The sequence below is a fragment of the Pleurotus ostreatus genome (assembly GCF_014466165.1).
Source record: "Pleurotus ostreatus strain PC9 chromosome Unknown scaffold_1, whole genome shotgun sequence".
NCBI classification, from domain to species: domain Eukaryota; kingdom Fungi; phylum Basidiomycota; class Agaricomycetes; order Agaricales; family Pleurotaceae; genus Pleurotus; species Pleurotus ostreatus.
This window is the reverse complement of record NW_023503156.1, coordinates 4,088,309-4,111,932: the sequence shown is the minus strand read 5'-3', so window position 1 is coordinate 4,111,932 and position 23,624 is coordinate 4,088,309. Positions and strand designations below refer to the sequence as shown.

At 52.2% G+C, this 23,624-nt stretch overlaps 10 protein-coding genes across 10 annotated transcripts; 5 read left to right on the top strand and 5 right to left on the bottom strand.

Moving 5' to 3' along the window:
* Positions 1-1,273: 1,273 nt before the first annotated feature.
* On the top strand, positions 1,274-2,320 carry PC9H_001508 (uncharacterized protein; the record flags this gene model as incomplete). The annotated part of the gene is made up of 8 exons (XM_036771158.1): positions 1,274-1,429; positions 1,489-1,579; positions 1,605-1,706; positions 1,757-1,768; positions 1,816-1,932; positions 1,983-2,126; positions 2,179-2,192; positions 2,240-2,320. 8 exons carry the CDS (start codon positions 1,274-1,276, stop codon positions 2,318-2,320), a joined length of 717 nt encoding a protein of 238 aa, XP_036637003.1.
* A 426-nt stretch (positions 2,321-2,746) lies between these two features.
* PC9H_001507 (uncharacterized protein) lies at positions 2,747-4,331 on the bottom strand (the record flags this gene model as incomplete). The annotated part of the gene is made up of 2 exons (XM_036771157.1): positions 2,747-3,548; positions 3,604-4,331. The coding sequence occupies 2 exons, from the start codon at positions 4,329-4,331 to the stop codon at positions 2,747-2,749; spliced, it is 1,530 nt and encodes a 509-aa protein (XP_036637002.1).
* Positions 4,332-6,086: 1,755 nt separating this feature from the next.
* Positions 6,087-6,599, bottom strand: PC9H_001506 (uncharacterized protein; the record flags this gene model as incomplete). Its single annotated transcript, XM_036771156.1, has 1 exon — positions 6,087-6,599. One exon carries the CDS (start codon positions 6,597-6,599, stop codon positions 6,087-6,089), a length of 513 nt encoding a protein of 170 aa, XP_036637001.1.
* Positions 6,600-7,794: 1,195 nt separating this feature from the next.
* On the top strand, positions 7,795-8,307 carry PC9H_001505 (uncharacterized protein; the record flags this gene model as incomplete). The annotated part of the gene is made up of 1 exon (XM_036771155.1): positions 7,795-8,307. The coding sequence occupies one exon, from the start codon at positions 7,795-7,797 to the stop codon at positions 8,305-8,307; it is 513 nt and encodes a 170-aa protein (XP_036637000.1).
* Positions 8,308-8,803: 496 nt separating this feature from the next.
* Positions 8,804-10,330, bottom strand: PC9H_001504 (uncharacterized protein; the record flags this gene model as incomplete). The annotated part of the gene is made up of 7 exons (XM_036771154.1): positions 8,804-9,010; positions 9,065-9,289; positions 9,342-9,566; positions 9,621-9,845; positions 9,896-10,096; positions 10,149-10,236; positions 10,260-10,330. 7 exons carry the CDS (start codon positions 10,328-10,330, stop codon positions 8,804-8,806), a joined length of 1,242 nt encoding a protein of 413 aa, XP_036636999.1.
* Positions 10,331-11,275: 945 nt separating this feature from the next.
* On the bottom strand, positions 11,276-14,152 carry PC9H_001503 (uncharacterized protein; the record flags this gene model as incomplete). The annotated part of the gene is made up of 14 exons (XM_036771153.1): positions 11,276-11,335; positions 11,385-11,698; positions 11,754-11,832; positions 11,886-11,947; positions 12,002-12,107; positions 12,164-12,502; positions 12,551-12,774; positions 12,823-12,960; positions 13,008-13,096; positions 13,148-13,331; positions 13,381-13,554; positions 13,614-13,669; positions 13,722-13,904; positions 13,995-14,152. The coding sequence occupies 14 exons, from the start codon at positions 14,150-14,152 to the stop codon at positions 11,276-11,278; spliced, it is 2,166 nt and encodes a 721-aa protein (XP_036636998.1).
* Positions 14,153-14,758: 606 nt separating this feature from the next.
* On the top strand, positions 14,759-15,859 carry PC9H_001502 (uncharacterized protein; the record flags this gene model as incomplete). The annotated part of the gene is made up of 2 exons (XM_036771152.1): positions 14,759-15,301; positions 15,368-15,859. 2 exons carry the CDS (start codon positions 14,759-14,761, stop codon positions 15,857-15,859), a joined length of 1,035 nt encoding a protein of 344 aa, XP_036636997.1.
* A 326-nt stretch (positions 15,860-16,185) lies between these two features.
* PC9H_001501 (uncharacterized protein) lies at positions 16,186-16,888 on the bottom strand (the record flags this gene model as incomplete). The annotated part of the gene is made up of 4 exons (XM_036771151.1): positions 16,186-16,209; positions 16,266-16,453; positions 16,514-16,788; positions 16,839-16,888. The coding sequence occupies 4 exons, from the start codon at positions 16,886-16,888 to the stop codon at positions 16,186-16,188; spliced, it is 537 nt and encodes a 178-aa protein (XP_036636996.1).
* Positions 16,889-16,935: 47 nt separating this feature from the next.
* On the top strand, positions 16,936-17,867 carry PC9H_001500 (uncharacterized protein; the record flags this gene model as incomplete). Its single annotated transcript, XM_036771150.1, has 5 exons — positions 16,936-16,996; positions 17,071-17,267; positions 17,316-17,383; positions 17,435-17,553; positions 17,614-17,867. 5 exons carry the CDS (start codon positions 16,936-16,938, stop codon positions 17,865-17,867), a joined length of 699 nt encoding a protein of 232 aa, XP_036636995.1.
* A 544-nt stretch (positions 17,868-18,411) lies between these two features.
* On the top strand, positions 18,412-22,065 carry PC9H_001499 (uncharacterized protein; the record flags this gene model as incomplete). The annotated part of the gene is made up of 11 exons (XM_036771149.1): positions 18,412-18,670; positions 18,719-18,975; positions 19,036-19,396; positions 19,449-19,473; positions 20,169-20,288; positions 20,312-20,399; positions 20,452-20,652; positions 20,703-20,927; positions 20,981-21,205; positions 21,258-21,460; positions 21,864-22,065. The coding sequence occupies 11 exons, from the start codon at positions 18,412-18,414 to the stop codon at positions 22,063-22,065; spliced, it is 2,166 nt and encodes a 721-aa protein (XP_036636994.1).
* Positions 22,066-23,624: the final 1,559 nt, after the last annotated feature.

Genomic DNA, 23,624 nt, shown 5'->3' with positions numbered 1-23,624 from the left:
GGCAGTCGCAGGCTGAACAAAGCCTGTCAGGCCGACAGCACAGCTCGTCCGTTTAGTGGTGTTTAGAACTCGGGAAGGATACTCATCCTAGACAGCTTGAATACCGCAATCTACGGCTCTGTCAATGAGGAAGGACTTCCGTCAACGTGCCTGATTCGACTAGCTAGCTAGAAAGAAAAGACGAACGGTTACTTAGGGTGAGTAGCTTGCCCGCCCAATGCTTTCGTCTTTTTTTTAATCACCATTAACCATCGTGAAAGGTCGCGTGTACTAGAAGAGACCGAACGGCCGCCTGCATGACCGCAGAATCACTGCACCACCTGCTTGCATCAGCTGCCTCCAAGTTCTGTCTGATGCCCACTTCTTGTTTTGGAAGGAGACCCAGTCAGATGAGTTTGGTAGAATCAAGGATCTGAAAGGTTGGTGCGTGGCTACTCTTGCTCAGAATGGCGCCCTGAACTTGGACTCGACGGCTTGTAACCTAGCCCTGTCGTGTCTTCGAGCGGCCCAGAAGCAAGTAGCTACGAGAGCATCGGATGGGCAGACGGTCCCTCGAGCCCCCGTGCGGGATCGAGTATGGGGAGTCCCGCCGAATATAAATTCTCGGTTCCCGACCGGTCTTGTGTCCGCCTGGTTGAACCCACGTCAGATTGTGCCCTCGTCCAGTATGAGTATCCTTCGCGAAAGGAACTACGCTCCGAGTCCCAAGCGCAACTACTGCGAATTCTCTCAACCGAGACGTACCTTCATCGTCGGCCAGGCTACCTTTATCCAATCTCTGCTGCTGCTCCTCACAACCCGCTGAGCGTGTATTTTCCCCAACAGGACGATGTACAAGAAAAGCGTCCAGGAGTGGTCGAACGACATTAAAGACGCGGCTATCTGTACCTTGGGCAGGAACATGGAGATAGAAGTCTTGAATGTAGATTGTAATGTTATTGCAACTTGAAGCTGCCAGGCCCTCGTAGCAGCTGTACTTCGAATGAATACCTACCCAGATGTTTCCATTTTGGCGGCGATGGGGAGAGCACCGCCGGTAGAGCACTTCCAATTGACTGATTGCTAGGGATCGCCCAGCAACGAAGACTTAGTACTTCGCTTTGGGGTTTGTGATGAGACTTATACAGGGGCACGCTCTGTTTCCCTCCCAGTTCCGAGCATTCGCTGAGTTGAGATTTCATCAGAAAACGTGACCCCTTACAACAATCGAGGTCACGGTAAATCATAAATGTCCTCCAGACTTTCGTATCTTACTCGCCGATTGACGCGCTCCATGTCCTCTACTCCCCAGATATTGTCCAAAACCGAACTGCCTGCATCGGAGGCAAAGTATTGCTTTGTGTTTACTCCGAATATGCCGTCGCTTATGAGAGCTGCTAGATGGGTTACCTTGTACAAGCTCAAGTGGAGTGATGCTGAAGGGAAAGAGGTGTGTATGCGCGTGGTTCGTGTTCTTCTACGTGGTACTGACTTGGCGTGGTCGCCAAGCGCACCTGGGAGTGTGCCGAACGCAAGACTCGTAAATCTTCTGGCGTTGATGGTGAGAAACGCGATCCCGATCTCGGGACACTGACTGCACGTACGCGGCGCTCACGCCGGAGCAGCGGTGGCCATTCTCGCCTTGATCAAGTCCAAAACCAACGCATTCCCGCTTTCCACCGTGGTGATTGAGCAGTACCGACCGCCGATTGACAAGTACATAATTGGTGCGTACCAACACGATAATAGTTGCTGGTTGTTGACGATTAGCCCACAGAGCTTCCTGCTGGTGCGATCAGCCTTCCCAGCACATTACTACTCTAACCGTGACTAAAGGGCTGGTCGACGAAGGCGAAACACCAGAACAAGCAGCCATCCGTGAACTCAAAGAGGAGACAGGGTACGAAGCCGACAGCGTGATCGAATCCACTCCATTAACCGTCGTCGATCCCGGTCAGCTTGAATCCAATCCACAATAAGCTCAGCCACTGACTCGCGTGTAGGAATGACTACTGCGAATATGAAGATGATCGCTCTGAGTGTGAATATGGAAGGTGAGCTGGAAAAGCCCGAACCGCATCTCGAAGCCGGGGAGTTTATCGTGACGAGGGTTGTTGAGCTGGCGAAGCTGCACGAGGAATTGCAAGGTGAGCAGTTCGGGTTTCGACAAGCGCGCACTAATTACCTCGAATCTCTAAGCGTACGATCAGAAAGTAAGCGGAAACGGATGCCTTACGTTCGAATGCTCATTCTGCTGTAGGGATTCGTTATTGACGCGCGACTCCAACACTTGGCCTCTGGATTGGAACTCGCGAGACAATTACATACTGGGAGCCTATGATACAGAATTTGTGAAACATTTACATGAACCATTGGGTCGTCCAGGCGTCTTCGTCCAGGTAAGGCTGCAGGGAATATATAAGGAGCAGTGCAGACTCCCGGGGATGGTGCTGACAGAGAAATGTCATGGAAGGATTGATCATTGTTAGTCTCTTTCGAAGCATCACTGTGATCGCCATCAATCCCTCGATCGTGACGAGAGCTCCTAAGTATTCGAAGGGCCTCCGACCTCGTCAAGCATTGTCAGTCAACGCATCACCCGACTTCAAAGGTAGAAGGAACACATCGTGGTCAGAGCAATAAAAGTACGAACTAGAACCAAGGAGATTTATAGCAGAAGAATGATGTGAAGCCAGTAATTATTCATTCCAAATTGCAGAAGCCCTACTCGACCCTAACAGTGCCGACAATACAAACGAAACAGAAATCATTTATGAACACGCGCTTTCACGAATTGCATCCCGGCCTGCTTCAGAATCGCTTTCCTTCCGATGCCCCTCATATCAACGTAAACCAGAGCCACATTCCGCGCAGACCCCGCGAACATGAGAGAGCTCTCCTTCGCCTCAGGACCATATTTGTGGCCCATGACGGCGCCAAAACGTTCTGTGCCGGTGTCCAATACCTGCCTGGTCGAGTGATCCAGCGTCGCCAGGATGAGATCGGCAGACAGAATGAGTCTCGCTGTGTTTGACAATGGTTGATTTGCAGGGGATGGCCCGCGCGGGGGCAACGGGGGCCCATTCAAAGAGGGTATTGAAGGGGAGGGGGATCGACGAGGGGGGAGAGGGGGCTTGCCGTCCCGCGAGACGGCTGTGGGGGAGAGGAGTGTATTAGCGGGCACGGGACTAGGGCTTGCGATGGGACTGCCAAACGGTGTGGCCTGGTTCTTGTTTGCGTAGGTATACAATCGGGATTCCTTCGACTTGGGCTTGCCGCCGACGGCTCTTCGGACGAAATCATTTATTACACTGACAGTCTTGGTGCTGACTTGGACCGCCTGGCCTGTGATGGCGTGGACAGTTGATAGACCTTTGCGCGTGCTCTCCGACGTCAGGAAGACGAGAGCGCGAGGGGGCGGTGGTGGTAGCTCAGTCGCGGAACCAGGAGTGGTGCGATTGAGTGCGGAAGAGGAAGCATGTGGGGATGGTGTTGAATGGTTGATGTAGTAGTTGGAGGCGGCGGTGACGGTGGTGAGCAGAAGATTTGTTGTAGCAGATATCGTATGGCTACAGCACCCAAAGGCAGGTTAGATCGAGGCGCCTAAGAAGAATGTAGACATACCTAATGACAGTCGCCGATTTGGTGATCCAATTCTCCTGATCAGGAGGAACAGCGCGGGCGAACAGCTCCCTCGCATTCGCGTCCTCGTCTTGCAGCGTTTGATCTGGAACTTCGATGTACACGGGGTCGTTTTCGTGGCCCTTCTCCCGGAGCTGGGGGTCTTCCTTCACAGCAAACTGGCGATCGAACTCCCCCACGACCTCTCCATTGTCTTCATTCACCAAAATCAAGTGCCCCCTCAGGTCCCCATGGCTGCCTGGAATTGCGGTACCAACATCCGAGTAGTCCGTCCTATATGGCGGTGGAATCGACGACGGCCTAGCGTTCACTGACGTCGCACTGGCGGTATATCCCCGGAAATCGGCGTACTGCGCCAAGATCCCTTCAAAGGTTTCCAAGTCTTCGACAAAAGCCTGGTCCTTCTCCGGTGGAGTAATGCTGATCACCAACTGGGTATTATCGAACTCCGTGCGGTGGAATGTATATGTCCTTGTGCCGTTCTCTGAGCGTTCGTGGGTTATCGTCCGAGCGGGATCGATGGGCGTTTCAAAGCCGTTGAGCTGCAGGACAAGAAACACGTCGTGGGCGGGCGCCGCAGTCCGATCGTTGTCGATCGTGACGGTTACGCACTGCAGGCCAAGCACGCCGGTCAAGACGTTCGTCGGCGTTCTGACCGTCGCGTTCTCCAGCGTCAGGAGCAAGAAGGCTTCTGGGTGGGTGGCAGTCATGGTGGTTGTGCTTCACATTTGGCAGCGTTCGCGACGGGTTCTGTTATGCCCAGGACATGGCAGTGCAAGCCGCGCCACTTTTCAAGGGGCTATGCGTCATTTCAGAGAATGTCGCTACACTCGTGGATTCCAAGGACGACATTAGCTTCCGAGTTCCCACAGACAATCTTTCTGAGCGTGTATATACGGTCCATGGGTCAGCAGTACGAGTTCGGTGTAGTACAATATTATTGTCAGCTCGGAAGGGAAGAAGGTACTCCATTCCACTCCACTCCAGGGTAAGGTCCAGGAACACCAGATGAAGTACCGGACGAAGTGTTGAGATCTGAAGGAAGCGACATGAATCTCCCTGTTGATAATTCTATGCGGCAAACGGTAATTAGATTGAGAGCTAGGTTAGTATTGTGTAAGAAATCTGAAGAGTGTAAGGAGCTAGATTATTAGTGTGCTTCGCAAACAATCAGCCCCTCCATTACCTAGAGATCTGCTTCGCCAGAAACAGAAAACATACCTCATAAAAGCGCGCATTGCATCCCCAGTAGATAGTCTGAATGAGTAAACTTGATTTAGACTTCCATGATAAAACCAGAATCTTATGTAAGTACGGCTTTGGGAGAATGGTTCATGCCTTCCGGCGTAGACGCTTTCGAAGACGGCAAACCAGAAGAGCAAGAAATGGGCGAGCACCCTACAACAATATACACCCTGGCGACGATTAGAGTGTCCCGTCAAGTTTCGTTTCGTTGGGCGTAGTGCAAGTCTTGAGGGAAAATAGGTTTAACTTTGGTCGTTACTTGCAATGTGGGACCTCAGGCCTCAGGCCTCAGACCGAAGTCGGATGATAGGTTGAAGAGAAATAGAGTGAGCCTGTGAATTCTGTGCAGAGCTGACACGTGACTATGCTTGGTTGTAATTGGCATTTTCGTTTACTTCCTGCTTGCTCCCGACTCTGACGCTCTGGCGAAAACCGGCTATGGCCAAGCGCATATATCGAGCTCACTGCGCGAGGTTGCGAGCGCAAACTATCTACTCTCTGTATACGACATGGCTTCGCTATCTGTCATCTCAGACGATGAGGGGTCAGCAGCGCAAATGATGAACGGAGTCGCCCCAACGATGTAGTAAGACTCGAGTCGGGTCCGACTGTTTCTACGCGCAGAAGTGCTCGCCGTGTACGACGTTGGATGTGCATCTAGAGATCAACAGTAAGTATTCTGTTTTATCTCTTGGGTTTTCCCGGAGTCAAGTTGCGTTCCGCAGACAGACGACGACGCGCTGTTTTTCATCAACGTGAGCATCCACCTGGATCCTTTCAATTTGAGGCCTGTCCACGCGTTGAGTATCCTCAATAAGTAAGTAACTGAATTAAAGACATTCTGAACGCCAATGTGTCGTACTGAGGAATCACAGGGAGCATATATCTGTCGATTGGACGGCATAGAGGCGTAGACTTTCGATCAAATCTAGCTCGTGTACGATTAGTCCTCGCGATCTACTCAATCCCTGCCGATCACTTTGTGCTGTACTGGTCAACCTACAGTATAAGACGTTTGCGAAATCGGGCTTGACATACAACCATTCATCAGACACCCATACACTTGTTGCATTCGGTTCACAACTATTTAACGAGCCTCGATGCCTCATCCTTTCTCTCTCCTTTGCTAAGTACCACTGATCTGCTTCTTTATGACAATCTCCGACCGCTGTGTAGATGGTGAGTAGTTGCCCTCATAAACCGTTATTTGAATTCTTACCTTAGTATGCTGCGTAGCTAGCCAACTTGGCGAAGTCCTTGTTCGCGTGCAACGCAGCCACGGCCTCTGCTTCCCCGACCGGGACCTTGATCGTCTTCTCGGCCCCACTCTCATCGTGGTAGGTGAAACCAGATGGAGCGCAGGTCGCGTTGTCTGCACGCACGGGGAGGATGCTGCGGCGGCCTTGGGGCGAGTGGAACCAGTTCATGTGGGTTGCACGAGCTCCTCCACCGCTCCAGCACTTGGTGCCAGGGCCAAAGACAGAGAACAGGAAGCTCCCGCAGGTGTTTCCAGTGTATCCCTGGCCTTGTGTGCCCGCAGGGAGGTTGTCGAACTCGACGGAGAAGCCGAATCCAGTTGGGAGGGAGCAGCAAACGCTGCCGTTGTCGTCGCAGAAGAAGTTGGAGCCGCTGCATCCGGTGGTGGACGAGAAGCCGGCGTAGCGCAATGCGCTCGCCATTGGGGCGAGGGCGGTAAGAGCGAGAAGAGCGATAGGTTTGATGTTGAAGTACATTGTTGTCGATGCTGGTTGAGCTGATTTGTGAACTTGACTAGGTCGAGTTGCTGCCCTTTTACCTCGCTGTCTGGCGAGCTTTTATAGGTTTCAGGCCTTCCTCTTTTCAAGCAGGACTTGCACTAGACCCTTACCGTGTGCACCTGGATCAGCTTGTTTTCTCTGAATTAAATTGACCATGCCGCCTTCGCAGATAATCGTATTCCTTCTGGCGACCTACAAATGGTGTGGGACGGTCGTTCTGTGAACAACAGCCCTCGATCTACCCATTTGGCATATTTGGCATATTCGTTTAGTGCCTTGACCATCTGACCATTCCTTCGCTACATTCTGCACAATTCATACGTTTACTCAGTGCTCTTAGATGCTCATCGCCCGTCGTTTATACAGATCTAAGAAGCTGACTCGACACAGCCCTACACAGCAAGAGATGCATGCAACTGTACGCTTTCGCCTTCAAGTTCATCCCAGTTGCTGTCGTGGTAACGGGCGCTCCGACGCCCGCCATCTTCAAACTTGCAGTTATTTTTAACCACAGCTCGTCGACCGTGGATGCGTATCCCAATCAGGAGCGGCCTTGAACACGATTTACATATTGAACTACGACCACCACATATATCCGTGATCCACGTTGGTGTTTACTCCATAGATCTGTGTCATCAACTTCTTCGTTCGAGTGCTGATCGGCTTTCGACGCCTCGACGCGTACCTAGGTGAGCATGGCTTCTATGTGCCTTCTCGATCTTACATACACGGAAGTCAATAGACACTCGGCAGTATCTCTGTGCCGTCTATATCGCGAGGATGTCGGGTATTCCTATTACTCACAGCGGAGAACCCGGGGGTCTCCAGTTGGGTTCTGGGATATGCATGATATGGCCCAGATGTCACTAGCCATCCCCTTGGAATAGAAAGACACTCAGCGAAGCTAGTCATGCGACGCGAAGAACTTCGAACCAGAATGATGTTGAGTAAGTTTTCTTCAGTATGTTTGAGGATTGCCTTCTCGTGGCCGAGGAGTGGCACATGCAACATCGACTTCAGCGAAAACCGTACGCGTCGAGACCAGTCGCACCAGTATCTCCTTCTACATTTCATGGGGATGAAAAGTATAAAGGTTTGAATATTGTATAACGAAAGGGCAGCAACTCGACCTAGTCAAGTTCACAAATCAGCTCAATCACCACAGACAACAATGTACTTCAATATTAAACCTATCGCTCTTCTTGCTCTTACCGCCCTCGCCCCAATGGCGAGCGCATTGCGCTACGCCGGCTTCTCGTCCACCACCGGATGCAGCGGCTCCAACTTCTTCTGCGACGACAACGGCAGCGTTTGCTGCTCCCTCCCAACTGGATTCGGCTTCTCCGTCGAGTTCGACAACCTCCCTGCGGGCACCCAAGGCCAGGGATACACTGGAAACACCTGCGGGAGCTTCCTGTTCTCTGTCTTTGGCCCCGGCACCAAGTGCTGGAGCGGTGGAGGAGCTCGTGCAACCCACATGAACTGGTTCCACTCGCCCCAAGGCCGCCGCAGCGTCCTCCCCGTGCGTGCGGACAACGCGACCTGCGCTCCATCTGGTTTCACCTACCACGATGAGAGTGGGGCCGAGAAGACGATCAAGGTCCCGGTCGGTGAAGCAGAGGCCGTGGCGGCGTTGCACGCGAACAAGGACTTCGCCAAGTTGGCTAGCTACGCAGCATACTAAGGTCAGATGCAGTCCCAAATTTGCTAAAGAAAGAACAGTTATACTGACAAGATTTGTGACCAGTTCTTCAAACTCCAGCGCATAAGATGATCGGTGCTTGCCCTTGTATCTAGTGGTTCTAAGCTCGTGATGCCGTATGATGTAGTTGGAACGACAGCTCTCAAATCTAATTTTGTATTGGTCAATCATGAAATCAATGTTTCCTATGAAAGACCGAATAAGTTTGGAGTGGCTATGATGCTACGTTGCACGGGTTAATCATAAGGAAGACGAACATCCCTACGCCCCGATGTTAAGAAATGCATAACATGGTGGCAAAAAAAAAAAGAGGGAGCAGTGCGCCTGACGCAATACGAAGCAAATTAACAGATGGATGCAGTATCTCACCAAGACTCCCTGGTCCGTGGTCGTGCGTGGCCTTGGGCTGATTAGTTATCAATTTCCCAACGTCAATTAGATAACTTTTATCTACATTGTAGTGTAGACATCAAATCATTTACTCTTCATCGCCCTTCTCGGCTTCACGCTTCCCGACTTTGATTCTTGGAGCTGGTCGCACCGCGGGCTTCACTTGCTGTACTGGACGATTCTGGGGGCTAGGAGGGGGTGTGGGGTAGTTCCCAGCGACACACTGCGAGACGCATTGGTTCCAAGCCTGTCCTTGGAACCCAGCTAGTGTGCAAGCCACCTCACATTCCTGTTGCTGAAGGTACAAACTTCAATGGTAATGAACGGTGCGAAGGAAGGAATTGCTTACCGTAGGACGCTTAGTAGGGCCGCGACCCTCAAGGTCCTCAGATTCTCGCTTTCCAACTTTGATTCGAGGAGCTGGGCGCACTGCAGGCTTTACCTGCTGGACTGGCCTGTTCTGCGGGCTAGGAGGTGGAGTAGGGTAGTTTCCGGCGACACATTGGGAGACACATTGACTCCAGGCTTGTCCTTGGAATCCCGCGAGAGTACAAGCAACCTCACACTCTTGTTGCTACCACCAAGTCATTAATATCGATAAGTGGCGAAGCACGAATTTTGCTCACTGTGGGGCGCTTAGTGGGGCCACGAGCCTCTAGGTCCTCCAAGTCTCGCTTCCCAACTTTGATGCGTGGGGCTGGTCGAACTGCTGGCCTTGCTTGCTGCACTGGTCTGTTCTGTGGGCTTGGTGGTGGTGTAGGGTAATTGCCGGCGACACATTGCGACACACACTGGCTCCAAGCTTGACCTTGGAACCCTGCGAGTGTGCACGCAGCCTCGCATTCTTGTTGCTGCAACCAAATGGTCGATCACCATGCGCGACATAAATACGGAAAGTCACTCACTGTAGGGCGCTTGGTGGGACCACGAGCTTCAAGGTCCTCCGACTCCCGCTTCCCGGCTTTGATACGTGGAGCGGGTCGAACTGCTGGCCTTGCCTGCTGCACCGGTCTATTCTGAGGGCTCGGTGGTGGAGTAGGGTAGTTTCCAGCCACACATTGCGAGACACATTGACTCCAAGCCTGGCCCTGCAATCCAGCTAGTGTGCAAGCGACCTCGCATTCTTGTTGCTGTATCCCAGTTCAGAGCTGCCGTCGCGCTGAAATATGCGAAGGCTTACCGTAGGGCGCTTCGTGGGTCCCCGTTTTCCGACTTTGATTCTGGGAGCGGGTCGCACTGCTGGCTTCGCTTGTTGCACTGGCCTATTCTGCGGGCTAGGTGGCGGCGTAGGGTAGTTGCCTGCGACACACTGCGACACGCACTGGCTCCAGGCTTGACCCTGGAGTCCCGCGAGAGTACAAGCAACCTCGCATTCTTGTTGCTGAAGACAGATGTCCATGCCGATATAGTATGCAGGTAACGATATCACTTACAGTGGGGCGCTTGGTAGGGCCTCGGGCTTCAAGATCGTTGTCGTATCCTTGCTCTCTGTAAACGTATTCGTCGGTGACCATTGCATCTCTTGTCGTACATCAGTAGCTTACAAGGGGAACGCCGCGATAACGGCGACCTGGGCCAAAAAGGCGAGGGCAGCGAACTTGATCGTAAATTGCATCGTAATCGTAGAAAGTCGAAGAGGAGAAGTTAGGATGAAGAGCTCGGCTCTGAGAGTTGATGAGTATCTAGTAGGTGTGGGGAGAAGTGACCAGCACTGCTGAAGAAACTGCAGCCATCTATGTCGAGCTTTTATACCTTTCCGCTGGACCCTGGCTGACCCGCTTGTCCGATTTCTTCGTCAAACAGTAGCTTTGCTGAGATGGATGATCGCCATGAAGAGGTAAGCGAGGATGCCCGTTGATGCTTGATGGTGATCAAACATATGAGCAGCTTGAAACAAAGCGTCGGCGCTTGTCAAGATGTAGCGCGGCTAGTTTGCTTCCGCGTTAGGCAATCCATTATCATTATGGGCAAGTACATACCAGGGCGACTGTCCCTAAAACATTGCCCGCAAAGAGACGAGAAGTTTCCGTGGTATCCTCTAGTGCCACAGGGCTATCATGTGTTGCAGCGACATTCGGGTATATCAAGTTTGAGTATGGAGAGTCTACTAATGTCGTGACATAGAATTTTGTTAGGGTTACCCGTGTTCCTTCTTGACGTGGCAAAGGCAGCATCGCGACCTCGAAGTTTCTGCACCGGCGAATGCGGTTTCGAGTCGCAGTGCATTGCCCGGCCACCTGAATCATCGATGGAGGGCTGTTGTGTCGGCAGGCAATGCAATCGGCGCATTCCTGGGTTGTTAGCCTGTAGTCATCAGCACGACCCTCAGGTAGACTTGGAGCTGCCGTCCTACACGACGCCGCGATCAGAAAATGGGGTGCTGGAACGCACAAGTTAAGGGAGGGGGATTACCTCCTAGTCGATGGACTTTAGGAGCGATCATTACCCCCTGTCAGATCGCTATACCGAGGAGATGATAAGTCCTATTTGAAAAAGTAACATACCACTGAGGTACATAGCAGACAATTATCCCTCCGCATTCATAAACACGGCTATTATCCTACAACGCATCAAAGTTGATATGATGCGACGCCCTGCGTCTCTCAAGCTCGTCCTCCCTCTGAAACACCCTAGTTAGGCAGGGTCACTCAAAACAAGGAAAGTCATACCTTCTCGTTCATATGCAGTACGAATACAATCACTGCCAACAAACCAGTACCAATTATTACGGTGACGGTCACCCAGGGTATCCAAGCTCCGGGGCGTAAGAACAGCTCCCGCTTCCAAGGTTCGCCTTCCCGTGGCGGTGGCAGGATCACCACCTTCGAGTTCGGAATAACCCCTTCCATATCAATGTAATGTTCCTTCGAGTGGATGGTCGAGCCGACGAATAGATTCTCGATGTAGTTATTTGTTCGTCCAAGCCCAAAGTAGGAGTAGGGTGCCATGAGGGAATGATAGGCGGTTTGAGGGAGTTGACCAACTAGAATGGGGTGACTGAGTAAGCGCGAAAATCTGGAGGATAGAAGTGGGCGTACCCTGTGCAGCTGAGCGACGGCCAGATGTATCCAATACCGTGTACTTATAAGATGCGCCGGCGTAGCTAACACCAAATGGCTGCAGAAAGATGTTAACATAACACGGCGAGAAGTGAACGAAGACAGGCTTACATGATATTTGATCGTCCCGTTGGGAGAGTAACACCAACCGTTCCCACATGCGCCGTTAAGGACTGTGAAAGTGGCATGAGCATAGATGATGGACAGAAGAAACAGAGGGAGCCTACCAATGGCCTTCAGGAAGAATGCGTCATAATAGAAGTTGTTCTGAATGAACAAGACCTTCGGCATTCCATTGGAGCCCTTCCTCTGAATCATGATATCGAGAGTACCCTACGCCATGTCAACATTCGCTACTTTCGAATCCGCAAAACAAATTGCAGACTCACATCTTCGTCCATGTCCAAGAATGTCGCGCTAATGGCATCTTTCACAGCGTTGAGAGACTGTACTCCTTTCGTGGTGACCTTGAAGCTCCGTCGACCGCGTCCGTCTTGTGCACAGCCAGGTAAACCGCGTTCGCAAGGGACAGAGAACAGCAATTTCGGAGTCTGATCAGAATGGGTGGCTACGACTTGTAAAATATCGGGGAAGCCGTCGAGATTGGCATCACCCAGCCTGATGGGCAAGGGGACCGGGGGATTAAAAGTAGTGTCTAATACGAGGAGTGTAGTGGACGTTCCATCGGAGGTAGGGAATAATGAAGAAATGGGTATGCGAGCAAAGCCCTAAAGCAACGATGAATAAAGGTGATTCATGGATGTTTTCGGACGTACATCGTTGTCACCGCTTTCCCTCAGGTCGAATTTGAAATCAGGATCAGCAACGCAGAGATCATCGGGCGGTCTGCAGCTTCCCGCAGATTTGGGGGGCGAGTTAGAAGCGCAAAGAGGAAGTTGCCTGTTGTATGCGATATTGATGGCACAGTCCGTACCAAGCCCCGACGACGAGGAGACGTAGGAACAAGTGGTGAAGACCATGTCAATGGTACCGTCACGATCTACATATGTTTAATTGATGAGCTATAAGCCGGGATAATAAGACGCACCCATGTCGGCAAAGGTTATAGACTGAAGTCCAGAAGGTAGAAGGCCTGTTTGTGCTAGGGAGAAGCCATCGTCTTTGTTGTTTACCCAGATCTGGAACCTCTTTCTACCACCGCTATCGTCGCATACAAGGAAGATATCTACATAGTATGAGTAATAAGATTCACTTTCGACGTGTGACACGAACCTGCTAAGCAGTCGCCGTTAAGATCAACTACCGCGTTGCTGTGTGGGTTGGACAAGGTGCATTGCTCGCCTGTGAGCTTGGGCTCCAATCTGTGTGCTGTTTTAGTTCACGTACGGGAACTTTCGACGCGAGATATTCACATTTCAAACAGTGGTGAGTTGGGCTGCGACGCGTTCCATACGTTCTGCCATAGCCTGAGGGGAGACGCCGAGCCTTTTGAGAACGGGGTGATACCGAGTAGGTCTATCTTCATGTCTCCATCCATGTCCACCGTTATTGGCTGCGCCATGGTCGATGCCGGCACTGAAAGTGGACTGCTAATATCTGTTCGACGCTCAGTCATCCCGCGCTCCTCAAAAGCATCGAAGCTCACCAAATGATCCATCCAGTAGACCAGGATACACCAACATATCCAACTGAGTACTGTCAGACCCCCTACCCATCACCAGCAAATCCAGCTTCCCCGAATGCGTGAAGTCTCCTGGCACGACATTGTAAATGGGTCGAGGATGTCGGAATGAAGTCGATCGTTTATAGAAGAATTCGTCTACACGATTCGGTACGTTAACATATTGACTCAAAAAGGAGAAAGCGACGCGCCATGACTCCACAAATACACCTGCAGTGTTTGCTGGTCAGGACCTAGGGCGAGGAGGTCTAAACTGGCAGCGAGTTATTTGAGTTTCGTCGGTGAGCCATAGACATTCGACATACAATTGGTCCCCGTTGAAGTCCCCGAATGCTATTATCCTATCATCGCCCCCAATTCCAAGCGAACCAGCGTCAACCAGTGAATTTCCTGTAAAGCGCTTGGGTGGAAATGGCCATATAGCCGACGTCGGTGTAGATGTGAAGAGAAGAAGCGCAGATAGCAAGAGACATTTATCCCGGTACATTCTTTCAGCGCATTACAAACGAGGCAAGGAAGCGGAGAGAGTACAAATAACGACTTCCGCAAACCAAGACAGCAAACACGGCGTTGATCACGTGCAGCTAGCTCCTGTCCTTTCCCCTGTGCCCCTTTCACCTGTAAACTGTAAACGAGGTTCTGAGCCTACACCTCCTACACCCTCGGTACGCGCAAGCACATTGCCGGCCAGAATAGTAGCAATATATGTCCAGGCGCGTCGAAGATAGACCGCCATGTTCAAAGCCGCAAGGCAACCTCAAGGCTAGATCATTGAAACCCAGCGGCTCGACAACTTTCACAGATGAGTTAGTGCCCGAGGGCATCGACAGTCTTCAACAGCTCAAGAGCGAGTACAACACTCCTTTCATCCCGACTCCCATGGTACGGTGACTGATTTCCTTGACCGACGGTAGTCCAACACCGGGGAATCTAAGTCGAAGCTGAAGCATTCGCTGAGAGTACTAGTAGCAGTCTTGATGTCATTCGCGGGTTGCTTTGTCTGTGGCTCGTCTTTCATGATGTCCTCGAGGCACAGTGAGGAGTGGCTCCGGTGAAGGCGATATAAGACAGCCAATTTATCGCGAATACAAACCATCTTTCTCTTCTCCCTCTTCGTCCACTTCTTCACGTTTCTCTTCCACGGTCTTCACGCTACTTTCTGTGAAAGTCAGCCCCATACATACACTTCTCGTCTTACGCCGTATTCATCGTGCAACCACATTCACTGCCATTTCCCCCCGTCTTTCAACGCTTTGATCATCCTTTTACGACCAGACGCAACCCCGTCACCCCCACTTTCATTACGATATCCAACGTTGATCGTTGAGCAACCCTCAAATCGATGCAATCTCTCACTTCCGTCATGTCCACCATCAAGAAAGCCACCAAGACCATTATCGTCAAGTCCCACACCATTAGCAACCGAACGTCCGACGAACGCAAGGGACGCGCGAATAGGAAGCCTAGTAGTCTGGATGGCCTCGAAGGTCTGGGCAGCGATGCCATATCAAGTTCCCTGCGAGGTCTCCCCAGCACGTATCGTCCCCAGCTATCCCCCCTCGACGTGTCTGAGTTCGGGCAAGTTACGTCTTTGAGCTATGGAGAGCAAGATGTGTCGGACGCCTATTCAGAATGGAACCAGCCTGTCCATCCTTCTCCGATAACCCTTTGGAGGAACGACGTGGAAATGGCAGTTCCTGACGATGTAGTAGAGGAGGTGCCCCTCTCTCCGGCCAGACATATCATCAGCCTTCCCTTCCCTTCCTCCCCTTCCGTGACGTCCTTTGCCTCGATGAGAGCGCAGTACCACGCTAGCCCTCAGCCAAGTATTGGCTTGCCGGATGACGGAGAGTACACGTCCTATGAAGCAGACACATCTTTTTTGGTAAGCTCGACTGTTGCTCCCGTGGCGCGTTCCGGGGCTGATCCACGTATAAAATGCAACGCTTAGTCTGCGAACTTGCCCCAAAATAGGCGCAACAAACTTGCCGTCGAAATTCCCCGCCCCGTATCATTCATTCGCTTTCCTTGCACCTATTCCCAAGATAGCACGCCCAATCTCTCTGCCATCCCCGCAGGCCATCCTTCCCCAGCAACGGAAATCATCTCCTCGACTTCTTCCGCCTCCTCTTACTCTTGCTGCTCCGAATCCGTCTCCCCCGCGTCCTCCTCCTCCTCCTCCTCCTCCTCCTCCTCTTCACCACCACCACCTAAATTCGATCAAGTAGTTTATGACAGCATGGTTGCGACGATCAGGAACTTCGCCTCCCGTGCCCGCAACAACGACCCCGGCCTATGGGAGGAGGCAGTAATCATAGCAAATCGCGTCAAAAGGGTGAAATTCGAAGACAAGGACGCGTACGAAAGGTCTTTGGCCCATTTGGTGCTAGAATTAAAGGGCGCGGAGGCTATCGACATCGAGACGTTCATCTCTGGTGTCTAATTGTTCGCTTTTCTTCTGTTTCTCAACGAACTTTCGGCATTATATATCAGTCGCGACACGCTCACTTTCCCCCTTCAGCAATCAAATGTACTTCTATCAAACTCGTTTGTCAGTATAGCTGTAATCACCACGTAGCATTAGTATTTTGTAAATTACTTACGAACATTGGAATCGCTCGGCTGGAAGCAATTGTTACTAAACTTGTACCCGAACCGAGTGACCACTTAAACTCGCTTTTAGATGAAGAGGGCTTGTGCGCGCGCATGGCAGGGTGAAATGACCGAGGAAACGAATGCCATATTGCAAGTACATGTCCAATACAAATTCTAGAACAGAGATATCTCCGGCGCCTTGTAATGCACGCGTCGTCAGTTGCTCGATACGGCAAGAGTACTTGAACACTCACCGTCCCCCTCGTCTCAAAAGCCAACCAATCTCCCGTTCCGGTTGGCAAAAGCCCCATAGAGCGGCATTTCCAAAGTCCCACACCAAGAGTGAGTATGTTGCAAAGAATGTAGACGGCTTTTTGTAAGGGCAGGGTCGTCCATGATTTCGCCTCGGATGGTGAGCTCGACGGTGCGAACGGCGCGAAAGCTATGCGGTGCGTAGAATCAAGGACGCTTCGTGTGACAGCCGTATTGATTGGCTACGCACCTTGATTCATCCCTGCTACGTTCTTCAACGGGCTGAGAAGCAGCATGAACACGATTCCCATGCTGAATATTTGCACTCCTCCGCCGGACATGTACAGCATGAACGCTTGCATTGGCAGCGACTTCGCGGGAGATACCGCAAGGTCCCATGCTCTCTTCTCCTTGAGCTTGTTATACGAATCGGAGGTCGTCGTCGAAACTGATGACTTTGACTGCGTTTTCGACGATGACGGGGCGGTTTTCGAGAATCCTGGCGGAGGGGGCAGGTTCTTCCATCTGGAAACTGATTGTTAGAATGCATTCGAGCGTATCGCATTACTACGCACTTGGATGTTGCCTCCAAGTTGGAATATTCGAAAGGTTTTGAGGCCGCCATGGTCGTTAGAAGCTGAATCCCGTTTAGTCGCCCGGTCCGCTTACATCATGTCGAACATCACGTCCGCCACTCTCAAGCAGCTAAAATCCCTTTACCCATCAAGATCTCGTTCCTTATGCACTCCAACCAGCAAGTGGTTCATTCATTGCATCGTAGGAAGTTCTAGCGAACCGTAAAATTAGTCTTAGGCAACCCATGGTACATAGCTGCATCCGTTGCTTTTAGTGCCTCAAACAGACCCGATGGTGTCACCTCAGTATACAAGTTCGTCGCAGACGAGCTTAACGCACAAGTCGCTTCCCGGGAGGACCACCGGCTTCTGCTGAGAAGGCTGAAAGACGCGGTATTCAAAGCCGGGCTTTCGAGCGGTTACCCGAAGGTGCATACTGCTCGACCAATTGTACTTACTATCTTTTCATTCCTTTAGACGATAAACAGCTTGATGGCACTCAACGAAGCCGCTCCGGAAGATTTGCATGATACGGAGACGCTCCGGTAGGCAGTTACCTGTGTCCCCTTTCTTGGGTCTAACACTGTAAACCATAGAGACACAGCTACACCCATACCCGTGCTTGAGGAAGCCGGCGTGCGTTTCTTCGAGAAAATCTACGGTGAGACAGCCGAGCCCGTGCAAAAGCTCCTCGACAGCGTCTATCCAGACTTGGGTACGCCTCCGCATTCCTCAACTCATTGTCACTTGTCATCCAAGCTTACTACGCTCACAGGATGGTTCTCCAAGACGATCGGATACGGTCTGGTGTACGGGCACACGTCTGTCCTGACGCCTGTGGAGACGTCGTATGTGCTTGTGGCGAGCATCATCGCTGCAGACACGCCGTTGCAGATTAATTGGCATCTTGCGGGGGCACGGAGGCAGGGGGCGAGTTTAGAGGAGGTGAAGGCAATCAGGCAGATTGCGATGGAGTCTGCTGCCCTCGCTGGGGTCTCGTGGCGCGACGGTGTCCCAGAAGTTGTCTGAAGCGCGGGGGCCTTGACATATGATACTACATCTTGGAAAAATCTATCAGAATCTTCATGGAATACAATCAACATAAACTCCAGAATCCACATTGTTGGGTATGTGAGGGTAAAGACAGAAAAAGAAAAGGTTTACGAGGGGCACGATCCACTGCGCGTTCTGTAGACGCATCCTGATCTCCGAAGACTAACTCGGCGTGACCTGCAGGTTGCGAAATTGCTTCCCTGGCCTGACAAGGTCGGATTACTCAAACGCCCGGGCCGCGTCTTACGACGCGAGGGGAGTGAGAACACCAAAGTTTTCTGGAGGGGACGGTTTCGAACCAGCGCGCTGATGGATTTAGCCGCTGGGAGCAACCACCTCGCATTCCCGGTTTGGGGCCATTACAGCCACTGCACCATTGTACCATGAAAAGATTGCAGTATACTGAGGTTCTCTACCGCGCTTGCATGCTATACCGGTAGACCGAGCAATTGCCGAGCAATCCAAATTCAGCACCCTCAACAGTGATGTTCACCCTGGACGCCTCTTGTTCACGCCCACCATGACAGTCCTCTCGCAATTCGTCGCAGTCTTCAATTATACCCTTCAGCCCATAGCGCCGTTCTCGTGGTTCGGTCTCGGGATCAGCACGCTCGACGTGGTCGCTGCGTTCCGTTTGTGTCTTGTGCTCCGCCAGATCAGAGACCTGTACAAGCGGCAACACGTGGCGGTGAAAGGGCACAACGAGGTTGAGGACGACTCGTTCGTGAAGAAGCTCGCGACCACCCTCACTGTAGTGTACGGCGGGGAGGCCATAGCCGGTGAGTTGAGGCGAATGCCCGACGTTCACGACTAAACGCACGCGATAGGACCATTCCTTGGGTTGCCGCCATCGTTCATGGTATCTGGCACCGTGCCTGCGTTGTACGCAGCCATCCAGGCGCTCATAGAATACCTCCCGGAGAGCTTTGTCCCCATCTCCAGCTTTGAAAACGAAATCCCCCTCGCAATCGTAGACGGATTCACTCGCGCGATGCTCCTCTGCACGCTTATCCCCCCAGCCGTAACGGCCAACCCGTCGCCCGTGATCGCGTCGTCCCCCTGGGCACTTCTCCTGACTTCCTTGGTATGCGCTTGTCTTGCCAAAGGCTAGATCCCCCTGCTTCCGGCTAACGTCCGAATATAGATCACCGCGAACACCGGCTTCTTCGTCGTTAACTCGGTCTCGTTCCTGCACCCGACATCGCTGTCGCTCCGCACGCCCCCCGAGCTGCAAGCGTACGGATGGACGACGATGGATCTGTGGTGCGCGCCGACGATCACAGGGTTGTACGCGCTCCTCACGCATGCACAGCCGTTCTGGGCAGAGGTGCATACAGTGTTGATGCAGCTGCTTGGCGGGTCCGTAGACAGCAAACAGGCTGAGCCCCTCGACCCGGAGACGGCGCGCGCTTTGTGCGCCATGGTGCTCTCGGTGATGTTCACCTCACGCACGGTCAACAATTCCTTCGGTTCGTATTTCAAGACTCTGGGGCAGAAGAAACAAGGTATGCATCGGCACATCACAAGGTGCCGACGGCTGATGATATTTGACCGTAGAGGCGAAGGCGAAGGCGAAGACTCAGTGAATAAGGTTAGAGAGATAGATACTAGACCATTTACGACCCAATCTATGAGTTGCATGAACAATGATTTCATCCGCCCACTGGCTACCACGCACTCCGAAGGCCTCGTACGAGGCAATGTTGGGACTATGTCCATCTTTGTGAAGGTGATTGCCATGATTCAGCTTCCTTTGCCAGCTGGATCGCGGCCACCCTGCAGATCCATCATTTATCCCAAACTCTGTTTGCTCAATTGCTAGGTATTCGGAGATGATTGGCGCCTACACAGCAAGCACTGTAACGCCGCAACATACTCTGTACGACGCATAGGTATGTCCTTCTTGGTTCGCCTCAGGGATACAGCGACGCTCATAGAAGCTTCAATAGTATCATTACCCAACGGTAAAGTTTCAGCAACGGCGCCGGCTCGGACTATAGTTGGCAGGGTCGCGCATTCGTAACATATCGACGCTTCCGAGTGGTTTCAAGCACGTTCACCTCGCATCAACGCATCAGTGCATCAACGGAGATATGGCTTGACTCCTTTCGTGTCGCGTCGATCCCTCAAGCTATCAACCGTTTGACGAGGAAATCGGACAAGCGGGTCAGCCAGGGGCCAGCGGAAAGGTATAAAAGCTCGACGTAGATGGCTGCAGTTTCTTCAGCAGTGCTGGTCACTTCTCCCCACATCTACTAGATACTCATCAACTCTCAGAGCCGAGCTCTTCATCCTAACTTCTCCTCTTCGACTTTCTACGATTACGATGCAATTCACGGTCAAGTTCGCTGCCCTCGCCTTTTTGGCCCAGGTCGCCGTCATTGCGGCGTTCCCCTTGTAAGCTACTGATGTACGACAAGAGATGCAATGGTCACCGACGAATACGTTTACAGAGAGCAAGGATACGACAACGATCTTGAAGCCCGAGGCCCTACCAAGCGCCCCACTGTAAGTGATATCGTTACCTGCATACTATATCGGCATGGACATCTGTCTTCAGCAACAAGAATGCGAGGTTGCTTGTACTCTCGCGGGACTCCAGGGTCAAGCGTGGAATCAATGCGTGTCGCAGTGTGTCGCAGGCAACTACCCTACGCCGCCACCTAGCCCGCAGAATAGGCCAGTGCAACAAGCGAAGCCAGCAGTGCGACCAGCTCCAAGAATCAAAGTCGGAAAACGGGGACCCACGAAGCGCCCTACGGTAAGCCTTCGCATATTTCAGCGCGACGGCAGCTCTGAACTGGGATACAGCAACAAGAATGCGAGGTCGCTTGCACCCTAGCTGGATTGCAGGGCCAGGCTTGGAGTCAATGTGTCTCGCAATGTGTGGCTGGAAACTACCCTACTCCACCACCGAGCCCTCAGAATAGACCGGTGCAGCAGGCAAGGCCAGCAGTTCGACCAGCCCCACGCATCAAAGCCGGGAAGCGGGAGTCGGAGGACCTTGAAGCTCGTGGTCCCACCAAGCGCCCTACAGTACGCAGCTTCGTTCCTTGCTACCCATGGTTATGGCTTATCGATTTTTGTAGCAACAAGAATGCGAGGTTGCTTGCACTCTCGCCGGCTTCCAAGGACAAGCCTGGAGCCAATGCGTGTCACAATGTGTTGCTGGTAACTACCCCACGCCACCACCCAGCCCTCAGAACAGGCCCTTGCAACAGGCAAGGCCAGCAGTGCGACCCGCTCCGAGAATTAAAGCTGGAAAGCGGGACTTGGAGGACCTTGAAGCCCGTGGCCCTACGAAGCGTCCTACGGTGAGCAATTCCGTCGTTGGCATTGTGCATTACCATTAACTTTGCTCCTCAGCAACAAGAATGCGAGGTGGCTTGCACACTAGCTGGATTCCAAGGACAGGCATGGAACCAATGCGTCTCACAGTGCGTCGCCGGGAACTACCCCACACCACCACCGAGCCCACAGAATAGGCCCGCGCAACAGGCAAGGCCAGCAGTGCGCCCAGCCCCAAGAGTCAAAGTCGGAAAGCGCGAAGCTGAGGATGGTGATGAAGAGTAGGTAGATTGCTATAACGTAAATGTCATTATCTACTTCGTGTTCTTTCACTTCCGCCAACGAGTGAGCCCAATCGCCATATAAAGAAGCGCTCGAAGTTTTACGTCAATTTCATTCCCAGCGCTTGAGTTGGTTGTTTGCGAGTACAGGTTTCTTCTACTTCAATAGTTCTAGATCAATCCCAAGAACCTGAACATATCTACGACCATCAGATCCATATGACCAAGGCACGCCGCTTGGGCGAGAAGCGAAACGCCGATTGCTCCAAGACTCGAAAGCTGTACGCAGAACATCTTCGCTATCTTGCAACATTCATTCGAAAGTCAAGGCCTGCGGGAAGATACCTTGTCCGCGTGGCTGCACGTGTCGTACTTGGTGCACCATCGCGCTGAACGAGCCTAGCTTATGGACGGACCTCGCCGATGCCCCCCATTGGGCGTTGGAGGTCGTAGCGAGGTCCAAAGACCTACCGTTGCGAGTGCGCTTAGGCAGCCCGAACTACCATCTTCATCTCGCTGAGATCCTTGACGCCGTGGTCGCCTCGACCCCCGAGGGGATCAAATACCGGATATCTGGCACGTCGGAGCTGTCATCAATCGATTGACCGCTTGTTCAAGCACGACAAATTCCCTCTAGATTTGGGGGATTCGCTCCGAAACTTCACTCTGTCTACTCCCATGATGGGATTCGACTCCCTCAATGGAGCGGGCTGGCTAGCAAACATGACAGGAACATGCATTTTGAAGCATCTGAAGCATCGCAATTGACTACCTTCAAACTATTCCAAAGGTGGGACATGCTGGATGCAACGGACGAGGTAACCCAGTACGTGCGCGTCGTTGCACTGCTCTCAGCCCTTGAGATCTTGAGAACCTGCCATTGTTGCAGTGTCTATCCTTGGCGCAGCCCAGATCCTTTGACAATACACCCTGCACCCGTGCGACCCCCGTCCACATTCCTCACCTCCAGGACATCACTGTTATCGTCGGCAACACATTTGGTCTATCAATGGTCCAAAATTTCGATCACCTCACGGACCACATTTGGAGTTTAGATATTACATGGCGAGGGCGAACTTTGGACGTGGCGCCCGCGTGCCACTTCTTCCAGACGCTCTATGATGGCCCCGATTTGCCCGTTCTGCTGTGGACAGAAATGGACATCGAGTTTTCGAGTTCGCCAAACGCGTTCATTGCGTCAATCCTGACCTTCAGAAACTATTCTCCCCAGCCAGGCTCTTCTTGGACGCAAATATGTCTGCCAGCGTCCACATCCTTCCCAAATTGATTTGGCAGCTCATTGAGATCCCTTGAAGAGCTCCGTTTGGCCATATCCCCGTCATGCTGGAAAATTTTGTCAGCATGCCTCAGAAAGGACCCCGGGCCCCTACATTTTCCATCCCTCCGGCAACTTCGTCTCGAAAGAGCAGTGGATGGCCTCTCCTTCCATTTGCTTTGGATGCTTCAAAAGTGGATATCTGTGCGACAGTCAATGGAACACGTTGTCATGAAGAAATACAACGGTGCCCCTGAGAACGTACAATATGGGGAGCCGTCGCTGTCATTGTCCTCTCATGAAGTAGATAGACTCGTGTAGTACCCCAGTGAGCCGTGCCAAGTAGAGTTGCTGTTTTTTTCGCCTACGACTTCAATGTTTAGTGCGTAGTATTCCTGTTGACAACGACATGCAGATGCCCTCAACTTGATCGACATTTGTCAACAAGTATCAGCTACTCCGAGCGACAAACCTCCATCTACATGTCCAGAAACGGCCACCCTTGTATATCTGCATTCCAATACATTCCTCACGCCTACCACGTTCTGCCCTCTGTTTAACACTCCTCCCCACCCTTCATCTCCAATCCCATCCCCAGCTCCGACTCTCCAGCTACAACACTCTCCCTTCCCCAATCGCCCAAGACGCCGCGGCGCTTCGAATGACCCCATCTCCCCTGAAATTCCCTGCCAGTCACAATCCTGGCCGGTACCATTGGCCGTGGACAGGACGACTAGGCCCACGACGACTCCCGCAAGGGCCACTACGTCACACATCGGGTTTTGGTGATTCCAAACGGTACTCCCTCTCGACAGCAACAGGTGCACAACCTCCCAGTCACTCAGTATCTAAGCAGTATCCGGTCTCAATTGCCTTACTACACTACGC